General features: G+C 48.0%; 1 protein-coding gene across 2 annotated transcripts in view; it reads left to right on the top strand.

The window, feature by feature from the left end:
- CABLES1 (Cdk5 and Abl enzyme substrate 1) overlaps window positions 1-25,534 on the top strand; it is a 110,784-nt gene that overhangs the window by 52,290 nt on the left and 32,960 nt on the right. For both annotated transcript variants that reach the window (XM_028098323.2, XM_028098324.2), the window contains exons 3-4: window positions 1,516-1,608; window positions 19,097-19,174. In XM_028098323.2, coding sequence (XP_027954124.1) covers window positions 1,516-1,608; window positions 19,097-19,174 — 171 coding nt within the window. The remainder of the gene's footprint in view (window positions 1-1,515; window positions 1,609-19,096; window positions 19,175-25,534) is intronic.

Below are 25,534 nucleotides of genomic sequence, written 5' to 3'. Positions count from 1 at the left end.
GAGGACTGTGGTTGCTGCTGAAGTGTCTTACAGGGCCACATGGGCTCTGCATGGTCCATGGACCCTGCCGTGATGTGGTGGACGTGAAGCGGGACTTTCCCTTCTCTAGACCCAAGGACTGGGGAGCCCCGTTTTCCCAATGAAAGCTACCAAATATACCATGTCTTTGCTTTAGCCTGCACTCATTCACTTCAGTATGTTTTTTTTTCCCAAGTAGGAAAAAAAAAAATTCATTCTCAGCACTCCCAGGGGATGGCTTCTAGGAAAACTGGGTCTTTATTAGAGGGTGGTAAGGGGGCTTGAGGGAACATACACCTGACGTCTGGGCCAGGGACTTCACCCAGTTTCCCTTGAGCTGCGCCCTTGGAATTGCTGTGCAGGTCTGTGACCTTGCCCGTTTCCCAGTCCTGTACCCCAGCATGCCCCCACGGCCCACCTGCCTTCAACTGTACCTCCTTGTTGGGTCATCTTGTTAGTCTTATACCAGAAGCCTCAAAGTTCAGAACTGACTGAACTCGGGTGGTGGCCCTACCCCAGAGCTCAGTGTGGCTTTGGGAAGCCGGGCACTGCTGCTCCAAAACTCACTCTTCGAAGCTTAATGTCCTCAGTACCCACACGCCATGGCAGGAGCCAGTCCTTGGGGCCAATGGTCAGAAAGGTTTAAGTAGACAAAAAAATTGGTAGCAAAAACCCAAACAGAGACATCACAGCTCCCTTTCTCAAGACAAGACCAAACTTCCTACTCTTATTTGTTGATTTCTTTTTCTTGCCCTTTTTCTTACTGTTGCAGTTGTATAACTTTAGAATTTGCCAGGTAACTTGGAAAAAAATACAGACAAACAAGATCTTTCTAGCTTGTGGTGTGTTCTGTTAGTCCTGTAGGGCAAGCAGTGTCATATATTCCAGGAAAAAAGTAATTTGAATCCCAGTCCATTTGTTCAACAAATGTTCATTTAAAAATGTATCTTGGGGAAAAAAGGAAAGAGAAAACAGTGGCTTGTTCCAAGTAAAGCCGTGACTTCCAGGCATAGTCAAGTTAAGCACTGAAGCAGCTGTCCAGGTGGTGCAGGCCAGAGTCCTGCTACGGAAGAAAAATGATCTGGCGTTGCTTTTAAACTAAATTTTCCAATGTTTTTCTTCCCCCTGTAAATTCTTTAAATTCACAGTTTTCTGTTCCCGTTACTGGTGTTGATACAGGAGGATTCTTTTTAAGATGACAAGAAAGAATAATGTCTTTGGAATCCATGTAGGTTATGTTATTGTAACTGTGAGGACAATAGTTTTCATTAGCTGGCTTTCCAGAGACCCATATCAGGATTATCAAGGAAGTTGTCTTTCATTGTGGTTTTTTTTTTTTTTTTTTTTTTAAGCTTCCTCTCTTCCAGCCGTATTGTCCTCATTATCCTCGGGGTGATTCAAACCATTTGTCTGGTCTTCCTTCCTGTCTTTGTGTGGAGATGTCTCAGCTGTCCTGTGGGCAACTGACCGTGTTTTTGAAATGACTTTATTTTTCAGATGTCGAACTCTCTCAGGTTCGCCCAGACCAAAGAACTTTAAGAAGATTCATTTTATCAAGAACATGCGGCAGCACGATACCAGGAATGGCAGGTATCACACTCTATCGAGAACCGCCCCTCCAGCCTCCCTGCGGGGGCGGGGGGTGTCCAGTGACGATGGGAGCAGGGGACTGTTGGCCTGGCCAGAGAAGCCTACGCTGCTCACATGAACAGAACCTCACAGAACCTTCCCAAACAGACTGTTTCCGTCCCACTCGCACTAGAATCACCCAGAGAAGTCTATAGAAAATGATGCTCTCAATAGCGGCCAAAGATTCAGTGAGGTTTTCAGGGTGCCTACAAAGGGACTGTTTAATAGCACTCAAATACATTTTCGTAGAAAACCGAACAGAAAAAGTTGCATTTTTTTTTTCTTTTTCTGCTTTGTTGCGTGTTATTTCCTTTTTTTCACTAAGGCTGTATGCTCTGGTCCGTAAATACCCCACCAGTGTGTGCCTGAACTTGGCTTTGGTGCTCTCCGATGACTCTTCAGGAGAGCAGGATGGCAGCTTTGCCAGCAGGTGGTTTTTGGGCGCCGATTCGGATTCCTGGGCCTGCCGACATCTGGAGCACGCGTTTCTCTTGCTCTTCCATTGCTCTTTTGGAAAGTGCTATTAAATGAAAATGACCCTGATTGAAATTTGCGTAACCCTGATATTAAAACTCCTGGCGACGAATAGATCAGATCCTTGTCACGGGCATGCTTCTGTTGGAAGGGCTAATGAGTCTATTCACGGCAGCCTGACGGCAGCACGGGAACAGAGCTCCAAGACCTCTCAGGATCCCTGATGCTCTGTACCCTTTAGTGATGGCTCCTCCCCACTGACCTGTGACCTGCTGAGCAGTTTCCCGTTAGCGGGAGAGTCAGAGACACCACCCCAGAGCAGAGGTCCTTCCACAGAGACCATTTTGTTTTAGTGCCTCCGGATTTACAGAAACCCATATAGCCCCCACTGATAATCTCTAATCCATATCAAATGAAAATTGCTAAAAAGTCTTGAGTTAGACGCATGGACTGACTGAGGCCCAGCCTACCTGTCTGTAATCTGGTATAAAATACACGCTCTACGACCCGAAAGATAACACTAATGATTACAGTTTTTAAAGACTTGTTTTCTTGAAGTTAATATCTATTTTTTAAACCAACTGAAATAAGGAACATAATTTTATAGCTTTTGAGTGGTTTCAGAATAGCAGAACTGAGCTCCCTCATCAACGAGGGTTTGTGTAGTCGGTGTATATTCCTATTTTAAATACAGAGTTTTTAGTTAAAATGTACCCAGCTGTCATCTGTTAAAGAGAATACTCTGAGTTTCTCTCACTTAATCTCATTCTCAGTTATTGTGCCTTGTTCCCTGAACCGTCCTGTTTTATTTTTCTTTTGAGGCTCTTACTGAACTGAAACCTCACTCATGCCATTTTTAGTATAATTACTCATCGTTTATTTACATTTGTGTTCTTGTCATAATCTCCTTAACCATAAAATAAACATAGATAGCCTTTAATTCCCAAATCAAATCAAGACAAAGCCAAAGAAGTGGGCCAGATGAGTGGGCTTCCCCACCTCTGGTGGTGCTGATGCTGCGGAGGATGCAGCGGCAGCGAAGCACCTGGCCTGGTGTGGGAGTGAGAGGATGTAGCTACTAAGACGTTTGGGCCGATGGGATTGCCGGCGTACAGGACAGAGCTGGCCTCCCCAGCGCACCCTTGACCCAGGAGCAGCGTAAACAGTCCAGAAGGCATGCAGTGGCTTGCAGTTTTGCTGGGGAATTTTCAGAGGGAGCCAGGAAGGATTATTAGCTTATCTGAAGATCTGAGAACTGGAATTTAGGGCAGGAAAGCAAGCTAAGCGCTGCTCTGGGAACCACAGACTATGGGCTGTGCCACAGTCAGTTGTCTCTGCCCAGGTGAGAGGTGCTCTCCTTTCTTCCTCTGGGTTATTGGTAAGGCTGGATTGTCCTTAGATAGATGAAAGAACTTGAGAGGACACCAGGAAGAAAATACGATTTCTGAGGCGACAGAAGGAAATTGTGGTCAAGAGCTGATGAGTGGGAGGATGTGACCCAGCCTTTTGAGAAAGGAAAGAATTGCCCCCACCACAGCTGGGCAGCAGGCATGACACTGTCCTAATAGAGGGGTGCGTGGATGAGCTGTAGTCCAGCAGCAGTGGGGAGGAGGGATCCTGGTCGTGCTCTCGGAGGGGCAGGTGCATGGTCAGGGGTCTCTGATTCTGCCATCTAGGGTGTACTGAGGCACGTGCGCGGCACCACACCAGAGGGTGCGTTCTCTTGGAGCGTGGATCGAGCTTGGGTTTGCCTGCCGGGGTTGGGAAGGAATGAGGCTTTACAGCGAAGGCTGGAGGTATTCGTTAAAGAGCTTGAAGGTCTAGACTGAAAATGGAATGCCCTGGGTATCCTGCCTCTTGTACCCGGGGAAGGAGACTGAGAAGGGGCCCTCAGAGTCCCCAGCCCCAGTCCTACAGCAGTTCCCACTCATGGCTATGCCAGCTCCCAAGTGTCCGTGTGATCTTCGACTAGCGCACACCAGACTCAAGACTGCAGGCCGGACCCGGCGCCCACTTGCTGCTCTGGACCTGAAGACCTCAGAGTGGAGGCTGCTCCGTCCCCAGGCCTGCTGAGTGTGTGTCACTGGCACCAACATGGAAGGGGGTTGGGGCTCCAGGCTCAGCAAGAACTAGTGAAGCTGACCCCAGGAGAGGGGAGCATCTGTTCTGGGCCTCAGTGCCCAACCTGTGAATATGAAAAACGGTTTAAGACAGGAAGGAGAAAAATCATAAAAACTGAGAACCAAATGTGATAAAAGACAATACTTGCATTAGACTCAAGTGGACGTAATGATCAGCAATGTCGGGGTAGCGGCTTAGAAACAAACATTGGGGGCCCGGCCAGCTTCATGTTCTCCCACTTCTCTCTGTGACATTAGAGGAATCTCAATGTCTGAAGTAGAGGTGAGCACCTTAAATAAAAGGTGTGGTTCTGATGGAGGATGGAATCTTCTTGAAGGAAAACCTATCTTCACCTTCTTCAAAATCAGTGAGTTCTGTGCAGCTGGCCTTGGGGGACCTGCTGGAAGGCTCTGTGTGGGATAAAGTGCAGAGCACCAAGCTCGACGTGTTTCGGCGTCATGTTGCAGACCCTTGAGCCAGGTGGGGCTGAAGGCTGCGGCCTGGACACAGGTTAGAAACCCGGTGATGGAAGCTTCGGCTCTACCGTTGGGACCAGATGGTATCATGAGTTCTTGACCAGCCCCGCGTGGTGCTTTATCTCCTCGCAGTTAGGGGACGTGATGAGGGGAGCCGCCATGCTCCGGTTCCACTTCTGGTGTAACACAAACACAACATAGGTTGGTAATGGGAAAGTTGTGTTGGACTTGATGGTTGTGAAAGGCAGCGGTGCTTGGCTGGGTTTTAGGAAGACAGATCTCAGAACGTTCAGACTATGAGGTGGATTCTTGTGGCTGCAACCACATGGCCAAAAGGGATTATAAAATACATGGATCATGAAGTGATAATGGGTAACATTTATTGAGTGCTTACTGGGTACCAGGCTCTAAGTACTTTATATGCTTTGTTTCATTAACTCAGTGGGTAATTGTTGGGTAAGTGAGTAGAGAGATCTTTTAAGTGACTTTCAGTCTTCGGAACTGTATATCTTGAGGAAGGGAAAGAATTTAGAAACAACCTTCAGAGGAAAGTATTGCTATTATTGTGTTAGGTAAAATGATGCCCCCCAGAGACATCCATGTCATATCCCTGGGACCTGTGACTATGTTAGGTCACGTGGCATGGGGGAGTTGAGGTTGCAGATGGAGTTGAGGTCGCTGACCAGTTGCCCTGGAAATAGAATTATCCTGGATTATCTGGGTTTGCCCGGGTAATCACTGGCGTTCTTAAATGTGGAAGAGGGAGGCAGGAGAGTGTCAGAGTGATAGGGTGTGAGAAAGACTCAACTCGCCATTGCTGGCTTTGAAGATGGCGAAAGGGGACATGAGCCAATGACTATGGCCTCCCCTAGAAGCTGGAAGAGGCAAGAAAACAGATTCTTTCTTCGAGCCTTCAGTAGGAACCAGCTCTAACCCCTCGATGTTAGCCCTATGAGACCCATTTCAGAGTTCTGACCACCAGAGTTAGAAGATGATAACTCTGTTGTTTTAAGCCACTGACTTTGTGGTAATTTGTTACCACAGCCATAGGAAACGAAAACACTCGCCATCCCAGTTAACAAAGGAGGAAGCTGGAGCACATAGCTGGAGAGTGGGGGGTGGGATCCAGATCCAGGCATCAGATTGCAAAGTTCGCTCTCATAATCAAAGGGAGAGGTGGGAGGTAAAAGTCCAAATATTATCAGACAGCAGGTCATGGTGGATTTGGAGAAAACTACTGAATTCCGCTTTTTAAAATCCATTAGCTAAAGGCCAAAGACTAATAAAAGAATGGCTTAAGTAAACTTGTAAGAATAGTTTGAGGAGCCCTAAAGTCCAGAGTGAAGTAAAGATTGATGAAAGAAAAATTGGCACACTCGTACGTGGCTGGTGGGAATGTAAATGGTGCAGCCACTATGGAAAACAGTTTGGCAGTTCCTCAAAAAGTTAAACATACAATTATCCTATAACCCAGCAATTCTACCACCAGGTATATACCTAAAAGAATCGAAAAGAGGAATTCGAACAGATAGTTGTCTGCCAGTGTTTATAGTAACATCATTTACAACAGCCAAAGGGTAGAAACAAACCAAGTGTTCATCAGAAGATGAGTGGATAAACAAAATACAGTGTATCCGTACAAAGGAATATTATTCAGCCATAATTGAGTGAAGTCCTGATAACATGCTACATTATGTATGAACCCTGAAAACAGCATGCTGACTGAAATAAGCCAGACACAAAAGGTTACATAGTATATGATTCCATTTATACAAAATAACCAGGATAGGTAAATCTATAGAGACAGTGTGGATAAGCAGTTGCCAGGGGCTGGGTGAGGGGGATAGAGTTTCTGTTTGGGGTAATGGAAAAGTTCTGGGAGCAGTGGTGATGATTGCACAGGGTTGTGCATGTACTTAATGACAGTGAATCTACACCGAAAAATGGTTTTCTGTTCTAGATGTATTTTGCCACAATCAAACAAAATGCCAGCAATAGCCATGGGGCTTTTAAAACCACATTCAGAAGGGGAGGGAGAAGGGATGATAAACTTCTTGGGGTTGGTGGTACAAGGACAGAGCAGATGCCAGCAGCCGGCCTTGTTTTCGCTTCTTCAACATGCAGAACTGTGAAATGGCGACTCTAAACCAGGCAACGTGCTGGGCACGCCACAGCATTCAGTAAATAGATACCACTTATTGTGGAATAAAGGAACGGAGAGAGGCCTTACATTTTGAAGTGAGTGCTAGTCTTTGGGGCCTAGATCCCAGGGAATGGGAAGAATTTAGAAACAACAAATGATCTTTAAAATGTCGTTGAGAATAAAGGAAGTTTTAAGTCGAATGCCAGGCAGATGTTGCCTTAAAGAAGTCAAAAAGAGACCAAGATGGTAGCAGAGGGTGAGCTCTAACAATCATAGGCTAGCAAGCACGCCTCAGGCGGATTGCTGGCAGAGCTCTGGGGAGGACTGTTAAACAGATGGTTCGCGTGCTTTCAGAAAGAGTGGAGGTTGCTAGTCGTCAACGTGACTTCGCTGAGAAGGAGTCACGTTAGGTTAACTTCATCTTCGTACTGATGGAATAACTAGGTTAGTAAATTAGCGGACTGCCATAGACATGACATTTCTTGATCTCGGCGAAATGTTAAGACTGTTCCTCATTATCACCCAGCCCAGCGGTCGCTGGGGGATTGTGAAGCTGGAGCACCTGCAGGCAGCGACCACAGTCCGCCTGAACGGGGCTCGAAGGAACGTAGCACACCATGTTCTCCTGAGCGTGTTGCCTCTTCTGCAGAGCCAAAGCCAGCAAGCCTCACTGTGGGCCATACGGGAGACCAAAGGCAGGGGGAGAAGGGGAATGTGTTACAGATGATGACCACGTGCCTCAGTTCCCCAGCGGCTGGAGATGCTAGGCCCAGCTCAGGGAGGTTAAACTCAGCAGGCACAAATGTAATGGAGGTCGGTGATCGTTTACAGTTCGGGATAAAGGCTCTTCAGAAGTTCGTGTGAAACGTATCTTGGAATTTAGATGGGCAGTGTTTTCCAGAGAGCCTGGCAGTGTGTTGTAACTCTGGAGTGAGCTAATGTAGCTTGTCCTCAGGAGGGAAATGCATCACTTTCACACCCAGCCAGGGTCAGTCCCATCTGTCCTGTTGTGATCAGCATGAGTGTCATGTTTTAGAACACTGGATTTGCATTGGCATGGCTTCACTGCAGTGGCCCAGGATTTTCCAAGCCCCTTCCCCATGGAAGGATGAATGACACATGGTGAATGGGAACAGCCAGAGTCCATTTCATTGAACTGCCTGTATATAAACAGCCATTTTTGGGGAAGGAGACATGTGCATCCAGACAGAAGGTGCCCGATAAAGTAGTTCCTTAACTACGTGGAATGCAGGGTGATACCTGTACGGGTACTGGCACCTGCCCTGCGCTGGGACCGTTGGAAGTGATGGGTTATTTCTATAAATAAATCAGACAAAGATCCTCCTTCAGGGACTTACAGGCTCCCTGAGGAGGTGGAGGCGGGGGGCAAGGCCTCACTGATGGGGAGATTTTTTTTTTTAAGTAGTCTCCACACCCAGCCCGGAGCCCAGTTCAGGGTTTGAACTCATGATCCTGAGATGACCTGAGCTGAGATCAAGGGTCGGTCGCTTCACAGACTGAGCCACCCAGGCACCCCAGTGGGGAGACTTTAAGGCAGAGGTCTGAAGGAGGTGAGGGAGCTAGCTCTGTGCTGTTCCAGCGGGGAAGGGTATTGGGGGGAAGGGACAGCAGCCGCAGAGTCACTCAGGCTGGAACGTGGCTGTGGGGTATGCTTGAGGAACCGTAGGAGAGCTGGCATGGGAGACGAGTAGAGAGAGGGGGAGACAGGAGGAGAAGTTCTGGAGGATGGATTGTGATGAGGTCTGTTTTTATCGTGAGCCCGATGAGAGCCGTGGAGGGTGCCGAGCAGAGGACCAGTGTGGTCTGGCTTGCGTTTGAATAGGAGCACTCCGGCTAGCCAAAAATCAAGGGCAAGCATTGCAGGACTTTTTTGGTAACCTTATCGTTACAGAAAATTAGCGGATGTGTATATTGTGCATTGTCTTTTAAAAGTGAGTTTGTTTTGATAATGAGGTTTAAAAATGACTTGAAGTCTTCAAAAAACTATTACAAATGTATGAGCAAACCCTCTGTCACGAAAGAGAGATGACCAGTGATCCCGTGCCATAGCATCTGGAACAAGGCCCCTGAATATCCTGTGAGGAGAGTGGTTGTCACGTGGGAGCTGTGGGCCGCTTAGTCAGAGAAAAGCCAGTCACCGCTCACTCTAATCTGCATCTATACAAAGAGCCCCACTGTCTGCCGGGGAAGAGAGGTTCAGCAAAAGTGAAGACAGATCTTGGTGCTTGAGGATAAGATACACCCTTGCAGATGTGACCAGCATTGCCAGGCCAGTGAGTGCCAGTGGAGAGCAGATTGCTGGCCAGGTGGAACGGGGCCATCAGAACGGAAGGTGGAGCTTCTGAGCATGAAGACTGGAGACACGCAGGTGGCCTAGTGACCTTTCAGGGCATTTATGTCTAGTGACCATCATGGTCCTGTTAGGAAAGGACCTTTTTTCTTGGTGCTTCCAGTTCTTGAGCCTCAAACATTTGTCTTTGAGAGTGATAGGAGGCAAGAGCCCTCATTGCAAGTGGGTGACACCCTCAGGCACGTGGCTGGTGGGCATGATTTGGCACTGGTTTTCAGGCATCTGCACGGTACCCAGGTGATGGCTGCCAAGTACACTGGAAGCGCCCACCCCCTGGGTCTGCTTTGAGAATCGTTTCACTCTGAACAGGCAGAGAATTGTTTGCAGTGACTGACTGGGCTGTCTCATCCTTTGGGAGGAATTTTCAAAGAGGTTTAAAAGGGTTTGAGATGGGGTGGACACAAAGAGGTGAGCTCTAGAGTGTTGCCTCTTTAAAGTGTGGACTCAGCAGGAAGGAAAAAATATAAAAGATTTTAGCTTCCTTTATCTGCTTTCCAAAGTCAGGTGGGAAAAGTATGGTAACTGAAGTCAAGTTGTAGCCTTTTCTTTTTATACTGAAAATTTTGGAGGGAAGGCATGGGATGGGTAATAACTAAATTAAGACCTTGCCTGTGATCTCATCAGTCCCAATCTGTCAGCCTAGTTTAGTTTGAAAAACGAGTTGGAGGAAATGGCACATCTCAAAAAAAAAAAAATAAATAAAACCTCTAGTTAATTTCTGGACCAACCTTTTCGAAAGAAGAAAAGTGTCATTTGCCTTTTCTCTCCTGAAATGAATGCATCTGATCTGATGCATGTCGAGCGTCTTCTGTGAGGCGCTGTGTAATATCTGCCCCTCCCAAGCATGCTTTTGCCATCGAGGAGCTTTTGTTAGTGTTCAAAGACTGGAGCCTGCCATCCCCCAATAGCGCAGGCTGGCAGGGAAGCATCTTTATTTGTACCCACCTGTGTCTGTAAGCAGCCGTCAGCCCGAAACCTCAGGCCTGGGGGGCAGTGAGTGGACAGACTGAAGAAGGCTTCTGCCATCCCCAGGACTCGCTTGGACTCCTGACCCCAAATGGCCCTCAGGACCGCCCTCCGTGTGCCAACCCAGCAGCTTTCCTTCGCACCTTCCCTGGTGCTGTGAGTGGCGGGAGGAGCTGAACACGTAGACCATCTGCCGGGGATGCAGGTACCTCGGGGCCGGCGCCATCAGGCTAGCTCTTAACATCCGTGCCTTTATACTGGGACTCTGCACCAAGCTTTAGACAGATGATTTTCAGTGCTTCACGTGTGTGGACGTATTCAAAGTGTGCAAACACTTGCTGCTGCTTTTGAACCAGTTTGATTTACAGGAAATAAAATGAGTCACAGAGGTAGGGATTGGGAGTTAGAACCTTCTCTTGGTGGTTCTGCTTCCATTCTCTGCTTGGTGAGAGGGCCTGGGACGGTCCCCACCAGTGGTACACAGCAGTCAAAGGAGAAAACCACCGTGCAGATGGCTTCGGGCTGGGGGCCAGGGCTCAGGACACCGCGACCGGTCCTGTCCTGGTGGCGCACAAGAGCAGGTAGTAGAGGGCTCCATGGCTCAAGGTTAGACTTCTTAACCTCACATTCAGCTTGTTTTCTTCCTACTTCCCTTTTCCTGGCTGGTTTGTGTACCCCCACCCCCCCAGATTCTTTTGCTGAGTCCCAACCCCAGTACTTCAGAATGGGATCTTCTTTGGCTACAGAGTCATTGCCGATGTAATTAGTTGAGATTGTACTGGGGCCAGGCGGGGCCCTAATCTAATCTGCCTGGCGTCCTTGTTAAAAGGGGGAAATTTGGAGACAGACCTATATGCAGGGAGAATGCCATGTGGCTATGTGAAGGTTGGTGTTATGTTGCCACCTGCGGAGGTGCTACCAGGAGCTGGGAGAGAGGCCTGGAGCAGACCCTTCCCTAGTGCCTTCGCCAGAGGGGAGCATGGCCCTGTGGACGCCGTGGGCTTGGACTTCTGGCCTCCCGGACCAAGAGATAAGCAGTTCCTGTGTGTAAGCCATTTGCAGGTGGTCCCTTATTACGGCCGCCCCCGCAGACGTGCTCCCTTTCTTGCTCACACAACTGTCAGGAGCTCTAATGCCTACCCTGTCTTGGGGAGCTCATCTAGCCACAGCTTTGGTCACTGTCACCATCACCGTCTTAACCACTTCCGGGCTTCCTGAGCCCCAGGACTCACTCCCTCCCCAGCTCAGGAGGCCTTTTAGGAGCAAGCCTGCAACCTCACCAGTTTCTACTGATCTTCGATCACCAAAACACCATCCAGCTCTGCAGGATTATTTATAGTAAGTGTGTGATTATGAGGAGAGTTCAGTGATCCATGGAAGAAATCTCCACAGAAATTACATTAGGGTATATTGATGATCATCCATTCAGCACGTTTTTTTGATGCCAAGCCTTTTCTTTGCATTTTGGCCTGTGGATCGGACTCTGTCTCTGGCATCAAAACCACACATCATTATTCCCACCTATTGCTGCCATGTCCAGATTGGGCTTCTTTATTTTATTTGTTAAGATATTATTTACTTTTAAATTTTTTTAAAGATTTTTATTTTATGTATTTTTTTAAGATTTTTTTTAAGATTGTATTTATTTATTACATAGACAGTGAGAGAGGGAACACAAGGGGGCAGTGGGAGAGGGAGAAGCAGGCTCCCCGCTGAGCAAGGAGCCGGATGTGGGACTCGATCCCAGGACCCTGGGATCATGACCTGAGCCGAAGGCAGACACTTAACCGACTGAGCCACCCAGGCGCCCCTTAAGGTTTTATTTTTAAGTAATCTCTACACCCACCGTGGGGCTTGAATTCACAACCCTGAGATCAGGAGTTCCGTGCTCTTCTGACTGAGCCAGCCAAGAGCCCCAAGATTTTTTTTTTTTTTTAAGATTTTATTTATTTGACGGAGAGATAGTGAGAGCAGGAACACAAGCAGGCGGAGTGGGAGAGGGAGAAGCAGGCTCCCCGCTGAGCAGGGAGCCCGATGTGGGACTTAATCCCAGGACCCTGGGATCATGACCCGAGCCAAAGGCAGACGCTTAAGTGACTGAGCCACCCAGGCACCCCAAGATTTTTATTTAAGTAATCTTGACACCCAACGTGCGGCTCGAACTCCTAATCCCGAGATAAAGAGTCACGTTTTCCACTGACTGAGCCAGCCAGGCATCCCCAGATTGAACGTCATTAAAGTTACTCAAGAATTTAAGTGCAAAATCCTATTGGATTTTCAGTGTTTTGCTAATCTTTGAAAGTTGTCTTTCTAGCATCCCCCCTTTTTTAAAAAGTGACTTACTTGAATACTTTTTTTTTTTTTTTAAGTATTTGGTGTTTCTTTGTAGCGTTGCTCCTTTTTTCCCTTCACATTTCATCAGTCTGTGCAGTCTTTATTGAACAAGTATGAGCAACAAGTATAACTGGTATAAACAGGTTGTGGATGGACATAACTGACTCTTAGTAAGTGTGCAGTTCAGTGTGGGTATTCTAGTGAACAGCCTCCAAGCCTGAGCTTTGAGCGTGCTGTAAATGTTGGTCAAAGTGACTCACAGAGGGGCGTGGAGACCCTGGTGGATCAGGCACGTGAGGTCAGCAGAGTTTTCTTGCATTCTCAGTTCCTCCAGTAGGCCTTCTACTCTTTCCTCTCAGCCTTGACTCATACAATCCCTCCACCAGCTTATCTTCTCCTAGCCCCTTATCCCTCAGGGCTTAGCTTAGGTGTCACTTCCTCTAGGAAGCCCACCTTGCCTCCCTCAGGCCAGGTTAGCTGTCCCGTGGATAGCAACCTCTTATTTCCCAGTCAGGCCACTCCCTCCACCACAAGCTTTGTGAGGATGGAGCTCTCATCTTTGTCATCCGTCATCACATCCCCAAGGTCTGGCATAGAGTGAGTGCTCAGGAAGTATTTGTGAAGGGAGAGGGAGGAGAGGCAGATCACACACAGTTGTTCCTCAGGGGTCTTCCACCACTCCCTACGCCGTGGGGTAAGATAGGCCCCCGTAAGCCGGCGGTGACGGCCTGGCTGTGGTAGCGGTGTTGGCAGTCCCGGGGTGGCTGTGAAGATGGGGGTGGTGTGAGCAGTCGTGATGAGTAGGCGAACATAGCCACTCATGCTAATACCACCGGCTTGTGTTTGTGGGCTACTCAGATGCTTTCTCCCATCTAACTCAGGCCAGCTCTGGGTCCCCCACTTCCCCTCACTCTGACTGCCTGGGAGCCTGACACATCCCTGCGACGGTCGTGTTTCCCCGCATCCTGGGCTCTGTGTTCCCTTTTCCCACCCATTGGAATTCCACTCCCCCGCTAGGACCCAACCTGGATTCCAAACACCTGCCCCGGGCCTCAGCCCTACCTCTTGCTCAGGCTTCTAGTCCCTCTTCTGCACAGGCTCCTTCCGTCCTTCTCCCAGAATTGGGAGATTGTCTTCTTCCACTCCAGGATGCAAGGGACAGAGCTCTTTGTGAAGAGCAGGCTCGGAATGCCCGCAGGTGGTCTGCTCTTGCCCTCCTCCCAACTATGCACGTGCAGGGGTGAGTGTTCCTAAGGAGGAAGAGCATCCCCCACCCCCAGGGCTAATAAGAGTTTAAATAGAGGAAGCAAGAACATCTTGATTTTGTTTTAATTTTCATTCATCTGCTATGTATTGCCAGCCCTTCAGAAAGCGAGGTGGGGGTGTCAAGGCTCCCCCCCCCACCCTACTCCCCCGCAGCTTGTAACAAAATACCGTGGGAGGAGGAAGCAGTTGTGGGGGGCGGGGGCTGGGAAGAGAAAGCGCCCGGCAGGCTCTGATCCTGAGATTTCATAATAATCGTTTGTTTTCTGGCGTCAATCTTAACAGCTTTAGTTTCTCCACGCACCCGGCCACTGTGCATGAGTGCGCGGCCCACCTGCGCGGGAAGCGTGTGGCGCTGCACAGCCATGGGAGCAAAGTGACCCAATGCCAGCTGGATTCACTGTCCAGGGCTTCCCTCCAAATCATCAGGGAAACAGTAAAAGTGTGCTCGCTCACCACTCCGGAGGCCAAAAAGTCAGCAGTCAGGGTGTCAGCAGGACCTTGTGCCTTCTGAAGGCTCTAGAGAAGGATCATCTGTCACCTAGTCCAGCTTCTGGGGGTGGCTGACAGTCCCGGGCATCTTGGGCTTTTGGCTGTGCTACTCCGGTCCCTGCCTCTGTTGTCACACAGCCTTTCCTCTTTGTGTATCTGGGGGTCTCCAAATGTCTGTCTTTATGAAATCCAGCCACTGGGTCTGAGGCCCATCCTAATTCAGTATGAATGCATCCCAACTTGATTACATCTGCAAAGACCATATTTCTGGCCACATTCACAGATGCCATGGACTTCAACATGTTTTTTGGGGGGATCACGATTCAATCTCTGACACCAACATTTGCAGGCGTGTGTTTTCTTTCTTCCTGGTCATGTAGGGAATGAACTACAGAATTGGGGAATGCAATATACATGCATGCCCAATATCTAACGTAGACTCCTGGACACCCCTGGGCTGTGTTCATGCTCACCCACCATTGTTGCAAATGTGATTTTCTTTGCTCTTAACTTTAGACGTTAGTAGCTTGTTTTTATGTCCTTAAGAGCGTATTTCTGCTCTCATGGACTATTTCACCTGGGAGAGATTGAACTTTCTCACAGCCAAAAGAGATGCCCCAGGGTTGTGGAAATAGAACAGAAAGCCAGTTTTCAGCATTGGAGGGAACACTTGAGGGTCCAGGATGGCATGAGATCTTGCCTGGCTCTGGGCTAAGGGGTTGAGAGCAGATTTAATGACTGTGGTCTGTGATGCTCTGTCGACCATGGGACCCTTGTGCATCTCCTGGCTATTTGGAACACTCCAGTATCTCCAAGGCAGTGTGTGCCTTTGGAAGCTTTGTGGCCGGGAACCCCTAGTTCCCTCATACCAGAAACACTTTTCTAAGCAAGGAACTGAAGCAATGTGAAGAAGAAAGATGGTGCTCTTAACGCATCCTGGAGAGGTTTGGAAAACATTGTGTATCCAGAAGCAGCTCTGCCCATGTGGGCCGCAGCCCTGGGATGGGAGCTTTTTCCTTTGTTTTGTTGTTGTTTTCTTTTTCCTTCTTTGGCAGATGTTTGTATGGAAATGTGATCTTTAATTCCTTAAAGACCTATCTCTCTCGAATTAATTTCTCTTTTGAAGTTATAATCTTTTATGTAATGCTTTCTGATCACCTTGACTCCAAGTCAAGTGTTAAGTGTCACAGAAGGGAAAATCGTGTGGGCTTTCTGCTTGCAACTTGGGCATACAAGAAATAACTACAGCGGTTGGAGGCCAACACATGGAGGTAGCCAGTTTCCTAAGTCCCCTGGAAATGGAATGTGGCTGTCTTGTGTCATTTCTTGACAACTACCATCTGATTTAATTCTTTCACAAATACAGAAGGCAAACAAATCTGATTTTCTTGGGCATCACCATGATGATGGATATTTCCCCATTACTTACAAAGAGGAAAGCTGCAAATTCACAGGAATCCTCCAGGTTTGGGACACAGCAACTGGTCACGATGGGCCTCTCTTTAGATTCACACTGCTCAGAGTTGCTCGTGGAGGAGATAGAAGGAAAGAGCTTGCCACTTGTTGATATTTGCCTGCTCTGGCTAAAGCCTGAAGCCCCTCCTGGATTTGGAGCTACTTCGGGAAACACGTTGGATGTGTTCTTGGGAGCTCTGTTGGCTATTTCCAGCTCCCCAGGGCTTGAACAGCCACAGACTTGTGTCGAACTGCTGTGCGGGTCTCTGCTCTGGATTCCTCCTCTGAACCCTGCATAACGTGGGAGTCAACAGGATGGTTCCACCCAGAAATGGAAGGGAAGTACTCAAAGATGCCATGTTCTTACTTATCTCCTCGCCGCTCTGGCTGCTTGAGAATGGCCAACAAGAAAAGGACTAGCTCTACTGGATTGGTGGGAAACATTCCATATTCATAGTTGTTCAGCTTGACCTGTGCAGTAGAATAACACGTTTTTCTGAATGAGACTCAGGCTGTCAGCCTCTTCTCGACCTAAATGGTGAGGACCACACAGATGAGCACTCGTTTAGAGAACAGTGCACCCCATTTGCTAAAAGGCACGTTGTGAATGGAACTTTGGAAAGAATAATTTCCCATGCATTTATGTTCTCTCGTTTTCTTGTTCTATTAGAAATGTCCAAACAAATTCAGTGTGTGGGAAGGAAGCACACATTAGCACTAAGTAATGAGGAAAACGCACTAACACTAAGCCATTTAAGTTTGTTCGATACGTTCCTTCTTCTGTGTTGCAGGAGACTTGGATGCTGAGCGCCTCGAGGAATGAGTAGTTCCAGGCTTTTCTCCTGGGTGGATGGCAGGAGTTGGTGGGGCTTATTTGGAGAACCTCTGTCCTTCCATTTGGGAAGGCGCTCAGGCTGAGCAGAGCAGGAGAATGAGGCGCCGGCAGCTCTGATGTCAGGGCAGTTTGTGATAGGTCACCCTCTGGCCCCACCCATTCCCAGCCTGGTCACCTGCAGGCCAGGCTGAAAAGCCACCCTAGAGAATGTGGATGAAGGTTGACTGCTTGGTGTCCAGGAAGTCCGTGGATACCCAGGCAAACCCACAGGGACAGACTCTTCTAGTAAGTCTTAGAGAAGGGCAAAGCATCAGGGCACATGGTGCTTAAGAGCATGGCTTCGGATCCCCGACTGGTCTCACCTGCTAGTGTGTCCCCTTTGGCATGTCACTTGACTTGCTTTCATCAGTTGAAGCTTTTAGAATTGGGCATCTAATGGATACTTAGCTTTAACTATTATTATGTCTGCCTAAGTAAACGTACACAAGCATTACAGTGTCCGGATCTGCTGCTGGTCACCCAGAGAGCCCGAGGAGGCTGGCTGGTGTTTAACACGGTGGTGTGCTCATGATTTATTTAGCTCTTGGCCCTTGAGGCCTTAGTGGCCCACTCTGGATGTGGCACTCTTGTCCTTGCAGCAGTGACAGGGTTTGGGTCTATGGTATCTGATGAGAAGCCTCTCCCTCGAGAGAGGAGAGACAGCTCTGTGTGAGGGTTACACATCTGTAGTCATGTGTCATCCCTCACCTGCCCTTGGAGCACACCTTTGACATCTTAGCAGGCCTGTGTATTTTAGCACAGAGGTCTGAAGAGGTTCGGAATCCAGCTGCTATGCTGGTAAAACGTCCCTCAACTCAAGAAGGCAGTTCCCAGTAAAACTAGTTAATATTTATTGAGTGTCATTATTTGCCAGGCATTGCTCTGAGGGCTTTCCCAGTATAGACTGACTTACTCTTCACAGCATTCCTATAGGCTAGTTAGTAATTTTATCCTGTCCTTTTCGTTGAGGAAACTGAGGCTCAGAAGAGTTAGTAAAGGGTGCAAGGTCATACAAAGATGATACAGCTGATATTTGAGGCTGGGACCATGGCTTCAGTCCTGTAAACCATTGTCGACATGAATCACTGTGCGATGAACGGTTAGCCCTGGTCCTGCCTTCCCAGTGACAGGGACTCAGGGGCTGCTCTGAAGCACAGCATTGCCCACACTGTTTATGGAGGGGTTGCCATGTGCCCCACCCTTGGACTCATCCTCTGGAAGAGGAGGGAGGCAACGGTGAGCAGCCCTTTGTGATCGGTGTCCTTCTGGCAGTGGAAATAAAGAGCCAGAGAGAAAGGATCCAAAAAGGGAATGAGTAACTTGGTGAAGGGGGAGGAAATGCTTCCTGGGGCCATGACTTCTCAGCTAGGTTTGGTGGAATAAATAGGAATTCACTAAGCATACTAAATTGGACACGGCAGGCAGCAGGGTCTTTTAAAGGTGGGGGACAGCAAGTCCTTTAGCATGGATGGGTGAATGATAAGAGTGGGCGGGGGGGTGGGGAGTGGGTAGTCCTGTTTGTTGAGACCGGAGGAGCAGAAAGAGCCAGAAGACAGAGGGCCTGCTTTGCCGTGCCAAGGAACCCAACTTTATACTGGGCAGGTAGACAATTTAATATCATAGTTGTAAAAATAAGGTCACAATCTCCAAACCTTGATGCAGTTAGTAGTATTAGTTTTTTTTTTTCCTCTGATTTTATCATCATGATTATTGAAGAAAAATCTGATGTGTGTTGCTACTGTGTTAAAGAATGTTGGGTTTTTAATCTCCTCCACTTGTTTCTCTTTTTTTTTTTATCAGCAATTCTCTGGCAAAAGTTATTTTCATATGCCAGGATAAGTACTTTTGAGAGTTTTTTTTTAATGTTTTCTTAAGTGGCCTTTGATTGCATAAGAGTATCATGCAGAACTGTTTCCAGTAGTATCTTTATAGCCGGAATGGAGGCTAAGACTGATTATGTAATTGTTCCCTTAATTTATTCTCAGAACCTAACATGCTGCCAGCATATAAAAAAAAAACCCCAACGATCACAATGGCATCTAAGTGACTCTTGCTCACGGTTTCTGGCACTATTGCTTTTGCATCATTCACTGCAGAGGAGAAATGGATGGTTCCAGTGTGGCATGACTGTTGGCAGCACTGGGCGCTCCAGACTCATGGCTCTGTCTGCTCTGTCCTGCCGTGCAACCCACAGCCAACTCTCGCTAGAGAGGATTCGTGTGTACTCCTTAGAGACCCTCGCCAGCGTCTGGCGTGTTAACCTTTGGCTGAGGAGAGGCGGCGGACTTCTGCTGCGCTGAGGTTGCATTTTGCAAGGAGCACAGAATACCATCTGTCAGGGGAGGCGCGGGAGTGTGCAAATATTGCTGTGAATTCCACAAATGCTTAATTGCTACAGTTGTTTCTTTTTTTTTAATTTAACAGTCTTTGCATTTAGTTTGTTTGTTTGTTGTTTGTTCTTTTTTTTTTTTATTTTTTAGAATAGTCCTTATCAGTGGCAGAAGATCCTTCTGTAGTATATTTTCAGTGCTGCCCTATCGTGACAGTGCCCAAGTTGGGTATGTATATGCATGCTTGCTTTATAGTTCTCTGGGTGAAAAGTTGTGACACCATGTGCGTAATGTGGTTGGCCTTCCCATTTCAAAGAACTTGCCTTGCTTTGACACTGCAAATTCAGTACTTGTAAATTTGAAAGAAAGAAAGCTCCACTTTCTTTTCAGCCAGAAAGCTTCCTTGTTATTTTGCGTGTGTGCGTGTGTGTGTCCTCACCGTGTGGCCTGCTGTTTCCAAATGTGCATTTTGTCACCTCTTCCAATACTGTAAAGCAAGAGCAATCCGGGGACCCACCCCATTCCTCAGGGCCATGTCGACTTTTGGAGAAAGGTAGGTGAAGAAAGGAATCAAAACAAACCATGTGAACGTCCTGCCTCTTGCATCTTGGGCTTGGGGCTGGAAACTGACCAGCAAGCTGGAGCAAATAACAAAGCAAAATGGTACCAGGAACAGACCTCTGTGATTCACCACAGGCCAAAGGAACGCTTACTTCTCTAGCTCAACAAGCCCTTCCTTTTGCTCTGAAGAAAAGTAGGTAAGTGAGGCTCTGTCCTTGCAGAGCCTCCCCTTTAGTCCCCGTGCCAAACTCTGTGCTCATCTCCTCTGAGTCTTTGCAGCCTTGCCCCTCACTTGTTACTGCATCCGGTGTTGTCAGGGAGCTGCTGGTATTTAGGGTAGGACAGCTCACCCCATAGGATGCCAGGAATCTTGCGGGATGTTGGCTCTGGCCTCTACAAACTAAGTGCTGGAATTGCCCCCTAGACACTGTGACAACGACACACTACCCACTCATGACCATCGCCCCAAGGGAGGGTGGTGTGGCCCCTGGTGCTGATTCACCATTTATTCATCTTCCACCATATTGCACGAGCTCTTCCGTGGTCATGCCTGTTCACCATGGCTTTCCTTCCCCCCACCGTAGATCTGTCAGACTCGCACCCATTCAACTCACCACGGTCCTTATTTGTACTCTACACCGTAAGCTTCTTTGGACAGAAAGTAACACATCTTCTTCATGGAATTCTGACTCAGTCATTTATTAGACGTGTGCCTTAAAGAGTAGCAGTAATCTTACTGTTGATTGAGCACGTACTTTGTGCCGGTCCTTTTCACTCCCTGCATCTTTACAACAACCTTGCAAAGTAGGTGTTCTCGAAAAAGTAACAGCAAACCCTTCAAGTCAGGGGTTCAAGGATCACCTGGGCGTGGCCGGCAGAGCTGCCCGCAAGAGACCTCATGAGGAGGCTTGCGTGACCTTACCCACCTGCTGTGGTCCCAGGTTTGGCTGCACCTGAGAGCAGGCTTATTCCCTGTGGACACTAGGTGGTACCAGCTCACAGACCTCTGTGTGACCCAGAAGGCCAGTTCATTAATCTTACACAAATCATCACCCCAGGGCCCAGATTATTTCAGTGTGACCAGCCTGTGAGCACATTTCCAGGGAGATCTGAATCAGCCGTGGAAGGCTCTGTGCAAGTATGTCCTCTCATGGCCAGCTTGGATGGCCACTGTGGGGTTGGCCTTATTTTTCTATTTTTCTGGGCTTCCCTTGCTGACCTTTCTGACTGATGTATTCTTCCTTTGGCCATGGTCCATTTATTCACTTATTGAGTCCTTTTATGTGAGTAGGTGCTGGGATAAAGGTGGGCCTGGTTCCTGTCTCTTGGAACTTAAAACCAAGAGGGGGAGACACATTAAAATTTCACATACAATTAATTAGCACTTTTAATTAATGCTAAAGATGTTCGGTCAGGTGACTGCCAGCTCTTCCTGGCTGAGAACTCATTCGGTTTCTGTAACGTAATCTCACTTCTCTGTGCTTTTGTCTTAGAACTGTTCCGTGTTTGTTTCATTCTGGAATGGTGCCTTTATTTCCAAGTTCTGGGGCCCCCTTACTATGGTACCCAAGTACTTATCCCCATTTTATAGATAGGACCACTGATCCTCAAGAGTTACGGTCTCAAACATCAGCTTTGGGCCAGAATGGGAGTTTGAACCCAAGTCTGTCCAGCCGTAGGACTTTCCACGACTCACTCTGGCCAACAGGCAAAACAAGTTCCATATTCACAGAAAGCCGTCTGTGAAATGGAGCTTTTATGATAACTGTCTCGCAGAGGTGAACTAAGACTCACAGGGCGACTGACTATACGGGGTCCAGCACAGCACCTCACACAGAGGTAGATGGGGCCAACTTGTCAAGGACCCCAAATTTCTTTTTTTTCCTTAAGATTTTATTTATTTGACAGAGAGAGACACAGCGAGAGAGGGAACACAAGCAGGGGGAGTGGGGGAGGGAGAAGAAGGCTTCCCGCAGAGCAGGGAGCCTGATATGGGGCTTGATCCCAGGACCCCAGGATCATGACCTGAGCCAAAGGCAGATGCTTAACGACTGAGCCACCCAGGTGCCCCAAGGACCCCACATTTCTTAAGTAAACGCAATGTGGGGATCGATGAGGAGAACTCGGGAGACTTGTAGTTTTCTGCTTGGGCGAATCGCTCGCCTCTGTGAGCCTCTGCTTTTGTTCCTCTGTAGGATGGGGATCGCAAGTTGCTACCGGTGTCATTAACTTTGAAGATCACTGCATTTTACGCAGAGCTCGTGGGAACATATTTTAACTTAAACTGCCCAGGAAGAGATCACCCAGACTATCTGTTTGATATCCTTATTAGAAATGCATGGCCGTCCCCATCTTTGACACCTGGAGGAAATGCTAGCTGGCCACCAGGGTACAGGGAGAGGGGCGGCCGTCACTGCCTGGGTCTCCTTGACTCCCACTGGGAGGGCCCCGTGTGTTACAGGGGAGATGGCACAGGGTGGCCGGCTCGCTCAGCTCTCCAGCTGCTGGCCCCAGAGGAAGCAACAAAGTGTGTTTAGGGGGATCACAGGGCATAAACTTTAGATCTTTGACATGAATAAACTCTATTCCTTCAAACTTTACAAATGAGGAAACCAAGGTGCAGTAAGGTTAATTTTCTGTAACAGAAAAACACCAGGTCCTTTGTAATGCCTGACAGAGAAAAGAACATGCCTGTTTCTGTAGTATATTCTGCTTAAGAACTCACACAAGAAACTACGAACACCATTCAAAATATTGTAGTTTAGCAGCAGGATGAAGAAGCAGTACTGCTTTGTAAATTTTTTGATTAGCAGACATCCTATTCATGAATAACTGCCACTTAAAACTAGGGTTGTTTTTATTAAGTATTGGGAAATCGCTATACTCAAGTAATGGAAGTATTTATACTGGTAAATTATATACATACATACTTTACGGTACTTTAGTTCATGCCTGTATTAACTAATACCTTTCTGCTGGAGTTCTCGGTGTGACTGGGACACAAATCCAAGCATTGCAGGGGTGGGAAGGATTTCAGAGATGACGTGGCCTGGCCTCCTTGCTTCATAGCTGGGGCCCCTTGGGCACAGGGGTGGATGCCCAGCAGAACCAGCAGCTCCAGAACCCAGTACTCCAGCCACCTTAGCCCATTGACTTTGTGGTTTCTGGTCGCCATTTTTCTGTTGTGCTTATGCACATGGACTGAGCCACAGGCGCCTGATTATTCCAGACAAGCGTAAACCCCCCCTGCTAAAAGGGATGGTGTCCAGCTCCAACTTCATCATAAGGAAGTTTTAAAAACAGGAAACTCAGAAGTTCATCCAGTGTGTACTTGAACCTCTTTTATGAGGAAAGCATCTATCAGGATGGCCTTATCTCTTTCCGGCTCTGTTTTCTGGCTTCTCCTGCTGCGCTGGAGCTTCCCAAGTCTGGCTCTCACGTCTTGGCTGGCCCTGACCCCAAAGCTTTGTTCTTGGTTTTAAACTGAGCTGAGCACTTACTTTGGCTCCTGACATCAGTTGAACAAAGCAGACAGGCCAGTCTGAGGAGAGGTTTTACTAGTTATTCGTTCATTTACTCATGCGTTTCTTCTGCCCCTATGGGTACAAGGCCTTGATGGAGGCTGGGAGGGTTTAGGGATGAGTAAGACCCACTCTTCAGGAGCTTATTACCAAGCTGGAAGCCAGACATGTAAACAACCAACCCAGCACAACTTGGGAGTCCCAGAGAAGTGCTACGGAGTGCTTTAACTGCCCCCAGATCTTTAGCAACACCCACATTTATATTGTATCTACTATTGGCAGTAAAAGCCAAGAGCTTGCTGTGTAAGTCTCCATCCCCTCCCAAGTATATTGCCACCCATGCCTGCCTCCTGAGTAGAAATTCAGGCACTACTACGGCACAGCAGGATTTACTCATTCACTCCACAGAACCCATCAAACCTACATGTGCCAGGCACTGTTCTAAGCAGTAGGGATACAGTGGTGAACATGAAAATGTCTCTTGACTTGTCACCCTCTAAGGGTAGGAGACACAAACCAGCTAGTAAAGACAGTGACCATCAGATGCAAGAACAAACAATGAAGTGAGTCCTCAGCAGTGTGCAGCTGGAGCACAGAGGAAGGTACTCAAGGAACTCAGGGATCAGGGAGTGCTCCCCAGAGACAGCAGCTCTTAATCAAGACTTAGAAGTATGAGGTCTTGGAGAAGCGGAGAAGGATTTTTCCAGCCTCACTGTTGATGTCTGAGGATATAGAAGGTGGTCTGGCCCCTTGTGAACTGCTTGGGGGTGGGGTGGGGATTCTCTATAACGCCTGGCACGTTGAGAGAATTGGGTAAAGCACCATCCCCGCAGGACCCCCATTGCTGACCCAGACTGCAGCGATTTCCCCTAGGTAGTGAGGGGAGGGGGTAGAGACAGTAGTGAGCTGTCCTGGACGTCACGGCCACAGGCCCATCACTCAGCCTGCTCCAGGTCTCAGTTCGTACAGTGTGGAGGTTTGACTAGACTCTCCAGAGATCCTGCACACTCCGTTCTCATCCTTGTCAATTTTGCTAATGTGGAAGCTGTTAAGTCTGGTTGAATGAGGAGTTTATGAATGAGGCATGCTGTTCACACTTTCCATCCACTGACAATCAGCTGCTAGAACTAGAGCTCCTATCTGAATAATGATTCTCCATTCAGTTTTTTAAAATTTGAGGTTTTTTTGTTTTTTTTGTTTTAAGCACAGGTCTGGTGACTTTGCAGTTTTGTTTGGTACATGGTCTCCCAGTGTGGGCTTGTTTGGGGTCATTTTGTATGCCATCAGGTTTATATTTCCAAGCTGACAGTAGAATCATTCACAGTGATTTCTAGAGCTCCTGCTTGAAGCAGACCGCTCTGGTTGTTTAGCAAATACTATACTCTTCAAACTGTTCTTTCCTGCCTTGATTCATAGATAAAGATACTTGAGAAAAAGAGCCTATTTCCTTAGGATTTGCTGATTAGGTAGTCCCACATCTGTGTGAACACAGTAACAGTAGGAACACAAGCTGAAGCATAAAAAAGGCTTATGGTATGTCAGGCGCCATGCTAAGGGCTTTTTATACATTCACTCATTTAATCTTCACCAGAAGCTCATGAGGTGGGTTCTGGAATTCTCAGTTTGCGGGTATGAGGTTGGGGCAGACTGGCATAGCAGTGGTGGCCAAGGTAGGAGGGAGGGCGGGCAGGCCGACCGCAGGCTCTGTGAGGTGCTGTATTCTCTGCTTTGGGGCAGACGGACCCCACAGGAGCAGTTCCCAAAGCACTGACGCACAGCTGAGAGCCGAGTGTGTATTTTTTTCACCGTCATGCCCTGGGGCTCCGCCTGCTGGCTCAGGACCACCAGTGCGAGACACTGGCTGGCTAGTGCGTATCTGGGTGCTGGTGGAGCTCTGTGTATGTGCCCTAGGAGGGCCATGTCCTGGGGACCCAGTGGCGTTGGTGCTGGGTGGTGACCTTCCAAAGGCTTTGGAGGTTGTACTTCACCTTGCAGCCTGGCTCCTCCAAGGGCAAACCCCAGGCATCTCTGGGTGGAGTCTTGGGTGAAAATAATTTGTGATTCCCCTCATCTGAATGTTTGTTGGCTAGAGAATAGGAGGGTCCATAGAAGTGGGGAGGAGGTAGCATGATGCAGGTATCAGCGTGGTGCAGACACCCAGGCTGCGTGTGGGCGTCGCTGGTTCAGGATCCTGAAGTGCTGCTTGCTGAGGTCTCCCCAGTACCCACCCAGCCCTAGCCAGTCACCCCACAAACACCACCAGGAGGCGATTCAGACACTGGTAAGGGTCTTCTTCCTGTCTTTACACCATGCTGGAAAATGCTGCTCTTTGAGAAAGTGTGCTAAGTAGTTACATTAGCACCAAATATGTCTTTCCTTCACAAAAGGATTGGTGACAGGGCTTTTTTTTTTTTTTTTTTTTTTTTTAAATAAAAGGCCTCCTTGCTTGCTTAATGAGCTCTCTTCTTTCTTAAAATATCATTTGATTAGCAGAGTTTGCGTGCAT

Source organism: Eumetopias jubatus, unplaced genomic scaffold, assembly GCF_037043125.1.
Source record: "Eumetopias jubatus isolate StellerSeaLion01/CBP00866 unplaced genomic scaffold, mEumJub1_p1.0 scaffold_16, whole genome shotgun sequence".
In the NCBI taxonomy this organism is placed as follows: domain Eukaryota; kingdom Metazoa; phylum Chordata; class Mammalia; order Carnivora; family Otariidae; genus Eumetopias; species Eumetopias jubatus.
This window is presented reverse-complemented; position numbering and strand designations above follow the sequence as displayed.